The sequence below is a fragment of the Prinia subflava genome, chromosome 17, assembly GCF_021018805.1.
Source record: "Prinia subflava isolate CZ2003 ecotype Zambia chromosome 17, Cam_Psub_1.2, whole genome shotgun sequence".
Lineage (NCBI taxonomy): Eukaryota > Metazoa > Chordata > Aves > Passeriformes > Cisticolidae > Prinia > Prinia subflava.
The window spans coordinates 10,993,983-11,006,034 of record NC_086263.1 but is presented as its reverse complement, the minus strand read 5'-3'; the positions used below and the strand labels follow the sequence as shown (position 1 = coordinate 11,006,034).

The window sequence follows — 12,052 nt, the reverse complement described above, 5'->3', positions numbered from 1 at the left end:
GACACTGGGTATAAGCCAGGTGAAAGCAGCAGGTTCACAGCCAACATTCATGTGCCCAGACCAGGAGGAGCCTGTCACCACCCTGGGAAAAATCTGTATTCTGGAGACGCTGGGCTGAGGAGTGTGAGCTGCAGTTTGTCACTGATTTCTGGAGGAGCTGATGAGCTGCTGTGCTGCGGGAGTGCATCAATCTCCCTGAGAGGAGCCTGCCCGTGCCAGCGCTGCCCTGAAGCTCCACCTGCTGACAGATCCGACTGGAGACAGGGAAACCCTCGGGAACCGGCTGGGACTGAGCACGGCCTGGGTGTCACTGCAGGTGTGGAAGGGAGAGCCCGAAGCAGGAGGAGGTGGTGACTGTGTTGAAGATCTATATGAGCTGTTACCATCGCAATAGAAATCAATAAGCCAGGGATTTGCAATTGCCTTTTCTGCAGCAAAGTCTCATTCACACCCTAATGAGGCACCCAGCTGCTTGGGATCGGTCCCAGGGAGTCCCCGGAGGGCTCTGGATCAGCGGAGCTTTGCCCACACATTCTTTACTCAGATTAAAATCCACTCAACCACAAAGAGCTTAACCTTGATCACAGCAGTTATTTACAGAGAGAACATTGCTGCGAGTTAACCATCATTACATCTTCCTGGGAGACCTTGAGCTCTAGGTGTATCTCTCCAAACAACTACAAAAACCTGCAGAACCAGGAAGAAAGGGTTTCATAAACATTTCCAGAGCTCTGGGTGTGCTTTCACTGAAAAGCCTACACAAAGAGAACCTCCCACACTCGCTCTGGAAATAGGCCATGGTCCAAAGTCCTTTGCAGGAGCACAGTGAGGCCGTGCCTCGGTGCTGGGGAGGGATTGGTGCTGCATCTGCCACCTGCAAGGACATACCTGGCATGGCAGGAGGGTCACGGCTGTCAGCACCCCGGGGTGAGTGTTGGGGGCTGTGAGCAGTGAGAGCAGCCAGTGGGTGTGGCTGCTGACCTTCATGCTTGGTCCTTCCCCAGAGCATTCTCCCCAGTTTGTCCCGCTGGCTTCAAATCCAAGGAATTCCTTGTGGCTGGGTATTACACTGATGCTCAGGGGTCACCAGCTTGGTTCCCTTGGGAGAACATTGTTACTGGTGCTTATTTGCCCTTTGAGGCAGCAATCAAAACAGCTTTTACTTATTGCTGCCTTTGGTTTTGGCTGAACCAGGTGAGGGGCAACGAGTTAAAGCACCTCTTAAACTTCATCTCATTATTGTCTCATGCCAAGCAGAGAGCTGAGAGGCAACACCATTTTCACTGATCCTCTGGAACGAAACCTGGGTTGTGGGAGGCTATGAGAGAAGGAACAGCCTGCTGCCACATAAAAAATGTCTGAAGCATCACTTGTTGCTGCTCTGAGAAGTGCCTTGGATGTTCTGGCTCCACTGGAGAGCAGTATTTTTCTACATTTCTCGTCCATAATTCCTGGGATGGGAATGATACTCCTGCTAGTGTGCAGGGCTGCTGTCATGTCTGTAGCAGATCTATCCAGAGGACTTCAGTGCATTTGTGCCTGGAGGAGATCCATGCTGGAAGAGATCCTTCTGCTAAATTGGGAATGTTATATATTATATCAAGTTTCTCACAAAAATCAAAGCTCTGACTCAGATTAATTTTAAAAAAGACTGGAAGTGCACATACAAGGGTATATTTCCTTTTCAAGGATATTTCAATGAAAACTGGACATCTGATTAAACTTACCCTGTTTTTATTTTCTTTTTCTTAATGGTTCTGCTTCTGTGAGTAACAAAGCAAAGTTGCATTTTTGTCAGGATGCAGCAGAATCTCTAGCTTACAGATTTCAAAATGCCTTCCTTCTGGAATGAAGGTGCCATATGGCTTGAAATGCATAATTGATCACTGCTCAAAATAGGAGCTTCATAGAAAGTCACCTAGAAGTCCAATGAGTGTGTGCAGGGGACTTGATCCATTTTTTGTTTCCTGAAACTGATGATGAGACAGGGACAGGTTTTTATGTCTCTCCCTACAGGTTTTGATGCTCGTGCTCTCTCTCATTATCCAGGAGATTTTGGGATTTTCATTAGCAGGTGCATTAATCTTACTCCTGCTGATCCCTGCAGGGCTTGGCTGAATGACAAGCTGGCGTTCACCAAATAGCCCAACAAAGGCCACGGTTCTCTGTGAGGTAAAACAGCTCAGCTGATCAAAGCTGGTGGGCTGAGCCCAGCCCTTGGTGTCCCACATTTCCCCACCTCCAGTGGGATTCCCAAATTTCCCCAGCTGCAGTGGGATGGCTGCACAAGCAGCCCTTCCCACACAGAGTGAGGCAGGGATGTTGGGCTCCATCTGGCCACGAGTCCTGGCAGTGAGCAGCACCATAAACCACCTTGTATTGTGCATGGCTTTCTGTCCAGGTCCTTATGAATTATGATAAACTCAGATAGGAGCAGTGGTGGAAAGCAGCCTGGCAAAGACAGAGCAGGGAGGTAAAGAGAGCAAGGAGACAGAATGACCCAGGCTTCACCTTGATGGGTTTATAAAGCAGGTGGTGGGGGTGCTTTGCAGCCCCTTTGGGCAGCTGAGTCCTTTGCCTATTTTAGTAACCTCAGGGGAGATGACAGCTCGGTTTTCTGGAGGATTTCTAGTTTTCTTGCTGCTAGCAAGCCCTGCTCAGCAAGAACCTGCTCACACACCCAGTTCTGGTGCTGCTTGCAGAGCTGCTGAGCAAGGGGAGCACGTGGGAAGGCAGCAGCGTGGGAGGGGAGCTCTACGAGGGAGTCAGACCCCGTCGTGTCTGCTCAATTTACATTTCTCTGTTTTTAAACCGTGCTTTGGTTTTCAGCAGGGTCTGGAAGCATCTCTCCTTCGTGGGCAAGGCAGGAGAAGGATGGCACTACTGAATCTGGGACACCAGGGTGGCCCTGAGGGTTTGATGTGATGCTGTGTGCTGCAGCCATCTGCTGCCAATCCACCGAGGGCTCTTCCCCTCTGGGTTGCACTGATGGCCCCAGGTAGCAGGGCTGGGTGGATGGAAAAGAATTTCATCACACTGAGGAAGTCAGGGTTTGGGCAGGCAGACCCAGACTGGGAAAAAAAAATCCTGCTGCCACTCAGGATTGCAGAGAAGCTGCAGATCAGATCAATGCTGAGAAAATTGCTGGTAATTCAGGATGCTGAACCAGGCAGGAGCAAACCCCCCACTGATAAATGAGCCTTCAGGCCCCATGAGAAGCACCAAGTAGGAAATCCCAGGGGTGTAAGGAGGCTGGCTGCTTGCTGGGGGCTGAGGTTGCCCCCCTTGGCTTTTGCTCTTTAGTGTGGGGGTGAGAGTTAAGTAGTGCTGGCTTCAACCCTGGATTAAGCAGGTTGTCTCAGCCTTGTCCTCACCACCCAGCACAGGCTCTGGGGTGTGCCTGGTGTTTGGCACATCTCCCCTGTTCCTGTGCATGCTCGGAGTGGTTGCTAAGGCAGCACAAATCTGTCCCCCTTCCCTGTGCTTCCCAATTTGTGTCTGATGCAGAGGTGTGGGTGTACTGGGTGCATGCAGCCCAATCCCAGAGCAGGAGCTGCACATGGGAGAGCAGAGGCAGTGCCACGGGTCAGGGCAGTCTGTGTGCACAGACAGCAGTGGTACAGCTGGCTGGAGTGTGGGGTTTAGTTTAGTCTCCCCTGTCCCCAAACTGTGCTGCAGAGTCTGGTGGAAAACAGGGACTGTCCCCTGCCAACAGCTGGGATGCAGCAGGGAGGGGAACATCTCTGGCAGGAGGTGCACCCTGCCCTTGTGTGAGGGGAGATGTCAGGCTCTGCAGGGCCAGCACAGAGGTGTCACAGGAACTGGGTCACCACAGGGCTGTGCTGACAGGAGGTGCAAGCTCTGGTCGAAGGGACTGAGATGCTGAGTTCACTGGCTGCTGAAAAAGAACCAGGTAGGTGAAAAATGAGAGCGTGTCTGGAACATCTACCTCCATCCTTTTAGCAGGCATGGCAGGAGACTTGCAGGTGTGCTGGTGCCAGCTAGAAGGACTCATTTGAGCAGAGAGATGTTTGGATTGATGGCTTTATTTCAGCTTATTTTAGCAAGTAACAGGCAGGGGGGTGATGTTTATCACAGAAACTGGAGCTGGCTGTACTTTAGATCACAACTCTAATCGGCCAGACTGACTGGGACAGTAAATCACCTCAGCAGCACTAATAACACAGGGTGATGGGTGTACTAAACCCTCCATGGCAGCAATAACCTGGTCCTGCTGGGTCTTTTGCTCAGGCTGGTGCTTCTGCTCTGGTTTGTTTATTAAGGCTCCTTCACAAAAGTCACCTGGGTGAGTGCTCCGACTCAGCCATTGAAATGGCTGCTCTCCTGCCATCCCCCAGCCTGGCTGGGGCTCTTTTTATACCCCACTATAAAATTGTTTATTTTTGCACCTGTTTAGAAAGGCTTTTTGGCCACGGGGGTCTCATGATGTTGTTTTCATGGCTTATGGAGCAGGGCTGCTCTGTTGTTGCTAGAAATAATTGCTGTTAATTAATTCTTTGCTGATTTTTCTTTGGCAAAGCATACTGAAATAAACAGATAAATGAGCAGCATGCTCTGTATCTCGATGTTGTGGGAGCTTTTAGGAGGCATACAGTGGCATCCAAACAATACCTCCAGCAGCCAGAGGAAGGGTAGGACATGGCCCTCAACTTTCTGTGGACAAAGTTAATTGGGGGGAGGCTGAATTACCATCTCCAACTGTTTAGCAGCTCTCTTCAGACCATCATTTTTAATCTCTTTCTAGAGAAAAACCACAGTTTTGTTCCCATCTGCTGCTTTATTCAAATCACAGCTGAGCAGTGCTACAGAAGGGGATGTGCTCTCTGCCCAGCAGCTGAAGGCAGCAGTCTGTGACACGAGACTGACCACTGGGGCCGACAATGGCACTGCTTTCTCTCTTCTTCTGTGCCCTTTAAAAATGATTTTTCTTTTTTTATTCTGAAGGATTCAGGCTCTGCTGCAGAGACTTCCAGACCAGGAGTGAAGTGCTGGGCTTTAGCCCCTCTGTGCTGTGGATCTCCACCCTCGTCTTTGCTCTGTGTCCCTGGTTCCCAGGGCTGGCAGCAGGTGGGTGGGTCACCTCAGCCTCCACCCTGTGACATCACACAGCTCAGTCTCCTGCTAGAACGTCTCCAGGCTGTTCCTGGAAGGATGAGCCATTTGAGCCAGGAAGAGATGAAATTATTGGAACTGAGCAAAAGCAATTTCCATGGTAAGTGCTGTCCTGCTGTGTCTCTGACTCAGACTGAACTGATGACGTCCTGCTCTGGATAATCACTTTGACTTTTTTCAGAGGAGCTGATCCCCTGATGTATGAGTGTCATCACACACATCTTGGCTTTCTTCATACAGAGATTCCACAGGCCGAAGTCTCTCAATTAGGATAAATGCTAAAAGCAGTGGTCTAACACAGACATAGGTGCACTGTTGACTTCCTTGGACTAATTTCATCTCCTGTGCACAAAGATCCTGTCAATGGACAGTGGAAATCAGCATAGCTCCAGCTGGTTCCCTGCAGCTGCCATGCAGCCAATTCCCTCAGCTGCCCCCTCCATGTCATATTTCACAGCATAGGAAATGGGTTTGGTGCAACAACAGGACTGCTGCAGAGCTCTTTCTCTTACACTGACGTTTCCCCAGGTGTCCTGGAGCAGACATACAAATACCCAACACCTCCAAGCCATCAATTACCCCTTGTCTTTCTCTCTTAGAGGAATTTTGGCTCCCAATCGTGCTGTCTGAGCAGCCCCTGCAATCATGTGCTGGCCCCTGAACCAGCCCACTGCTGGCCAGAGGCAGCAGAAAAGAAACTGAAACATGTCCTGAGCACACGAGGGGCTGGTGGCTGGAGAAGTTTTGTGGCAGCACGGCTGTGAGAGAGCAGTGATCAGCTCTAGGGTGTTGCAGAAATCTAAAAAAAGAGATTTTGGTCTGACACCACACCCCTGCCCTTGTCCTCATTCTCGCCAGTTCTGCTTCCCTCCAGAGGATCTCTGTGGTCTGGTTTGCATGCTGGCAACTGCGTGACTGTTAAATCATGGGAGCAAAGGACTCCTCTTTTTTTCACTCTGGTAACACTGGGCTGCAATAGAATTAACCACTGTGCAAATGGAAAAAAACCCTGATCTGCAGATCACTCTGCAGTGGGACACTTTCAGAGCTGCACAAACACTTTGCCTTCTTGAAGGGCTGCTGCAGGTGCAGAGCAGCTCTGCAGACACAGGACATCACAGTCCTTTTTCCACCCTCACATCACTTTCTCCTGCATCATCCTCTTCAACTGGATCCACACATCCTAACCACACAGATGCTGAGTGTGCTTTTCCCTGTTCCACACAAAAACAACCCCACAGGCTCCATACAGCAATTTGCTCAAAAGAAGAGAAAGTTGGCATCAGTATTGGATTTTTGGTTCAAGCGTTTTTAAACTGCACTGGTCTGAGCCCTCTGCTCTGTGACATTCCTCCCTCCCAGCTATACCCACTCGTGATTCAACTGGATAACCCAGAAAACTCTTTCTTTTTTAAAAGAAAAACCTCTAGGATTGGTTTCTTACTTTTTTTTTTTTTTTTTTTTTCTTTTTCTTTTGAACAGGAAACCAATACTGCAACGGAAACGGAGCTGCTTTACTGTAGGTGCGGGTGCCAGCGCTGCAGCTCGTTCACACAAACCTCCAGCTGCAGGAGCTGCCTCCCCTGTGGAGCTGAGGAAGCCGATGCAATCCTGCCTGGTGTATCTGCTGCTCCACAGTTTTGCTTGAATGCAGTTGCCTTGGCATGAATTATTGATATTTCTGCTCAGGTCTGCTGTTCACGCAGGGGTTTGTGATGCTGCCCCGCCTGCACTGAGTGCTCCCGGGTCACACCGAGGGTGGTGTTTAACACCCTTGCACTTGCACTGCTCTGACATTGATTTAGCCATCCCAGGGCTAGGGCTGGGAATTAACTGAACCCCGGTGTAAACAGCTCCTCCCGAACAAAAGGCAGTCTCGTGGTGGAAGGAGCTGATATGGTGCAGATATGTCTGTGCATTTTCAGGGCGTCACCACAAAGATGATGGAAGGGTTTCTAGGAATTTCTGAGTGTTCTTTGCCCTGACCTCAGTGTCTGGCATTTCCAGAGGCTGCCCTTGCTGCCACTGTGCTTAGCACCTCAGGAGATCACATTAATAACCTCTGTTTCTAAGGCAACAACCTTGTGATTCAGAAAAGACTGAGTTAAAAGTGTGTGTGTTTACAAACAAACACATCTTACACATAAATATGTGAGCATTTACATACATATGGATATAAATTTATGTCAGACCTCTAAGTCACTTAGCAGAGGAGAGACAGGAAGCATCTGAATGAGGGTGATGCATTGACAGCGACAGCTCATCTCCAGAGAGTTTGGTCAGAGATTTTGCAAGAAGTAGGAGTAAATTCCTTTAGGCATTCCCTGGGAGGTGCTACCCACAGGAAAAGTGTGGGGCAAAACTCAGAGGAGGGAACAGTGTGACATGGACAAGCCTGAGCAGTGGTGCCCATCAGCCTCCACCAGCCCTGCAGGGGCAACCTTTGCTCTTTACCCCATGTGAGATATAAACTCAAATGCAGTCCCTGGTCTACGACAGAAATCACAATCCTCAGGAGTCAATGTCCATCAGGAGAACCTCAGTGCCTGCCCTGGATCAGCACTGTGCCAACCAACACTGGGCAATACCCAACCTCTTAACCTTGGATAAACCAGGAGTAAATTTACAGAGATACCCCTGTATGTGTGAGCTCAGCTCAAGCCTTTGATTTTCCACTGAATAAAAGTTTATCTTCGTTTCTGGCTCATTTAGTTCCAACTTTTCTCCCTGTCTCTCCACATCCCCTCCACCCACGTGGGCTGTTTGTTTCCTGTGTGAAGTCTGGAGTAATTGTGGTGAGACTGAAATGCTGAGGATGCTGCTGATCGACCCTTGCTGGCCCTGCTCTCCTGCTCCTCCTGTTCTTTATGAAACTCTCCCCTCTCATCATTGACAACAGGCTCTGTTTTATTTGATTTTATTACAAGATATAAATTTCTGTCTGCGGCCCTGGCTTCCAGCACGCGGAGGAGAGCGAGGAATTGCCTAGCAACAAGGAGAACAAAAAATTAAGAGAATCAATAAGTCTTAATGGAAAGCTAAACAGAGACTTTCAACCCAAACCCCCTCCCTGCCCCCAGCCCGTGGTAAGTTCATGATGATGTGCTGCACCCTGGCTATTGCATGAAGCATTCAGCAAACGCCTCTTCTGGAACAGCCAAAGTGCAAATGAGACCCTGGCCTAACCTGGGCTTAGGTAAAGCTCTGATCCTGTAGCATTTGCACTGCCAAGCTTGAACACAGCACAGGTGTGAGGGTTAAGGTCCTCTGCTGGGCTGGTTTCACTCTGAGGGTGTTAGGAGCCAGTGCTCCAGGGAAGTGTTAGGACTCAGAGGCTGAAGAAGGTGAGGGTCTGGACGCAGCAGCTCGGTTTCCCCACAAAAGGTCTGTGAGGAGGATTATGCCTTTGGTTAGGGTGGGAGGGGAGTTTCCAGGCATTATCAAGCTATGTGTGTAAAACCAGCAAGCCCAGCACGATACTGGGTTGAGTCAGCAAGGAACAGTCCAGCATCAGTTTGAAACAGTCAGAAATAAACCTGGACACAGTCACCTGTCTGGCAGCACAAATGCAAAGGTCATTTAGAAAAATGTATTCCAGGCAAAGGGAGCATTGCAAATGTACCAGGCCATGACTCTGCCTGTATTTAAGGGGCTGTTTTCTCCCACAAAGTGTTCTCAGGAACCTGCTCACATCCTCACATTTGCAGGATCAAGATGGTGGTTTGGTTGTGAAGTTTTCCAGGAAGCTCCTCCTGCAGATGCTCGTGCACACCCTGAATCTCATGGGCAGCATGAATGGCATGAGCTGAGCTTGCAGGAGGGCTCTGCTTTGTTGGAGGAAGCACAGTTGGATGATTTAAATGGGGACTTGCTTTGCAAAACCAATTTTGTTTTTGTAAGCAGAGGTGTGTGAACCACAAACAGGACACAGCAGCATCAAGGGTGACCCATACATGAGAAGAAGGTTTCAGCAGGGGCTAAGGAGGCGCAGCTCTGAACCCTTCCTTGGCCAAAAGCTTCCCACATCCTGCTCCTGAGGGACACTTTAGTCTTTGGCTGGCAAAACAAGGAGTCTTAGCCCATAGATGGCATGACATGCACAGCCATAATGACACAGGGATGTTTTCTCCCCCTGATACTCCCCTGACACTATGGAGGTGTGAAAAACGTGGGAAGACACTTGGAGGACAGTCCTGCCAAGACACAGACACGGAAGCTGGTGGTGATGTGCAAGGACAGCAGTGAAGGAGGAGTGTTTTGGAGTTCGTGGGGCTACTAGAGAAACCCTCACAAGCACCCCCAAAGCTGCTGATGTTAGAGGGGCATCCCAAACGTGCTGCTCATGAGCCTGCCAAGGTGCGTGAGTGACAAGGCCCTGGCCAGTGAGGGCTGGGGTTGCTGCAGCCACCACCTCCCACAGGTGAAGACTCTCGGCTCCCACCTGCGCCTGCCGCACCGGCTCCAGCGTCCCCTCCGCGGGGGCGAGTTAAACCAGGACAGGCACCCCTGGGTGCCGGGGACACCCAGCGGGACGGGATGCCCGAAGGTCGGGGTCCCCGCTCGGGGGTTGGGGCCGCCCCGGCGGCGCGCTGCCGCTGGAGGTCGCGGGCGAGCGGCGCGGGGAGCGGCACCGGCGGCACCGGCGGCACCGGCAGCGGCGGGCGGGAGGCTCCCGGGGCGGGCAGGGCAGGCAGGGCAGGCAGGGCAGGGCAGCACCGCCCCGGCGCGGCGCTCCCGGCGGCCGGAGGCGCGTTCGGCGTGCGCGGGGCGAGCGGGGCCGAATGGAGCCGCCCGGGCGCCGCCCGCCTCGCCAGCGCCCCCCGCCCGCGCCATGAGGCTGCCGTAGCGCGGCGGAGCCAGCGCAGCCCCGCCGAGCCGCCCGCCGCCCCCATGGCGAAGGAGAGGAGCAGGAAGGCGCTGGTGGAGCTGCTCCAGCGGCCGGGGAACGCGGCGTGCGCCGACTGCGCCGCGCCGGGTAAGGGCAGGGGAGGCGGGGGGTGCGGGCGGCGGCTGCACCTGCACCTGTCCGCACCGCAAGGCACGGCATAGCTTGGCACGGCACGGCACGGCACGGCATAGCTTGGCACGGCATGGCACGGCAGCGCCGGGGCGCCGGGCTCTGCCCTCTCCGGGTTGCGCCTCTCCGAGGGTGTGCCCGAGCCCCCTCCCCACGGCGGGGGGATGCCGCGGGGATGCTCCGGGGCTGGCGGAGGGATGCGCTGCGCTGCCGCGGTCCCCGCGGACCGGCCCCGGCCGAGGTTTCCCCAGTTTCCCCCGGCCCGGCGCGGCTCCTCGGCCGGCCGTGAGCGCTGATGTCATCCCGGCGGGTCCCCGCGGGCTGCAGCGCGGCCGGGGCGGGGGGGCTCTGCCGGGGCGCCCCGCGCTGCGGGGGCGGCGTGTCCCCCGTGTCCCCTCGGCTGCTGCTGCCCTGTCAGCGAGCAAACACATGGAGACAACCGCAGGCAGCGCTGCGGACATCCTGCCCGACAACCTTTGCCCGGCTGCCATCGATGGGTGCTGAGCTGCGCAGGGAGCGGGGCTGGAGTGGCTGTGGACGCCTTCGTGTGCGGAGGGGAGAAAAGCTGCGCTGGGAATGTCTTCTTCCCTCTCTGGATGGTGAATTTTTGGAGTCGGGCCGTGATGCTGTTGCTGAGCAGAGTCTGCATGGCGTGGTGGGATCTGTCTTTGAGAACAACCTTAGAAAAATTGCAGAGCAAGTAACTTTGCTATTTTTAATAAGAAAAAAAAATCACCATACAGAAAAACCTAAATTTGCTTGAGGAGGATGGCCCTGAGGAGGTGTACAGAAAGGATGCCCTTCTCAGCCTCCGTCATTCTATAGGTTAAAGAAAAAAAAACACCACTTCAGCTGAGCCCTATTTTCCCAGCTATTGATTTGTTTAGGATGTCAAGATCTATTGGATACCGCCATCCAGCCTGTACCATTCCCAGCGGTTTTACATCCCTAATCTGCATCCCAGGACACTGCAGCTCACTTTCAGACGCGTTGTGTCCTCCGGTGCCCAGCTGGAAAGGACAAAGAACTTTCGGCATAGCGTGAACGCTTTGCAGCGCGGCGCTGCTCTGCCTGCTCCCACCCATCTGCTGTCTGACTGTACCAGCCCACCTCCGAGGTGCCTTGCTGAGCACAGCTTGGGCTCCCCGAGTAGGTGTCTGCCCAAATTGTTCCTTCCTGGAGAAAACTTTACAAAGCCGGGCCGTTCAGAGCAGCAGGGTGATTCTCCCCCACCCGGTGGGTGTAGAACGTAAAGCCCCCAGGCAAAATGGGAAGTTTCTTAGCATCACCGGGGTGGAGATGGAGGTGTAGGTCAATAAAATAGTTCATATCAGGATAAGAAGGTTGTTATTAAAGGCACCAAAAGGGCTGGTACACAACAAAACCGTACTTTGGTTTTGGTGACATTTGCATACAGAGATGTCTTAGTGAATCTGAAAGTCAGAGAGGAGAATTTGGGCCAGTGTCTTTTGTAAGTCAAAATGTGCTATATTAACATCATTCAGCCTCTTCTGAACTCTCATGGCATTACTTTCTTAGGACCTTCTCCCTGATCATCAACCCAATTTCTTTAGTGACTACTTTGCTTCAGTTTCTTTGGCAGATCAGAGCTATTCATGGTGCTGTAATGTGCTCGTCTGCCTGGGAGTGACAATAAACTCGGGATGCCCTGGGCTACCTAACATAAGATAATAACTTGTGTCTGAAGGGAGTATAGAAAATATTCAGCCTGAGTTCAGTTACTCATCCTGGGCAGGTGTGGCAGGCCAGCTCTTTCTGGGGATGAGGTAATGCAGGAGAGGCAGGATAAGCATCCTGAGAGCCTCCAGAAAGGGGTGCAAGAATCTTTCTGAGAAGTGGGATGCACAGAAAGATAAAGGTGACAGCTGGAACCAGGTAAGC

General features: G+C 52.3%; 1 protein-coding gene across 2 annotated transcripts in view; it reads left to right on the top strand.

Annotated features, from left to right (window-relative positions):
- The first annotated feature begins 9,812 nt into the window (after nt 1–9,812).
- The window catches only part of ADAP1 (ArfGAP with dual PH domains 1), a 49,853-nt gene continuing 47,613 nt past the window's right edge, over nt 9,813–12,052 (top strand). For both annotated transcript variants that reach the window (XM_063414508.1, XM_063414507.1), the window contains exon 1: nt 9,813–10,108. In XM_063414508.1, the coding sequence (XP_063270578.1) occupies nt 10,024–10,108 (85 nt within the window). In that variant the 5' untranslated portion in view covers nt 9,813–10,023. The remainder of the gene's footprint in view (nt 10,109–12,052) is intronic.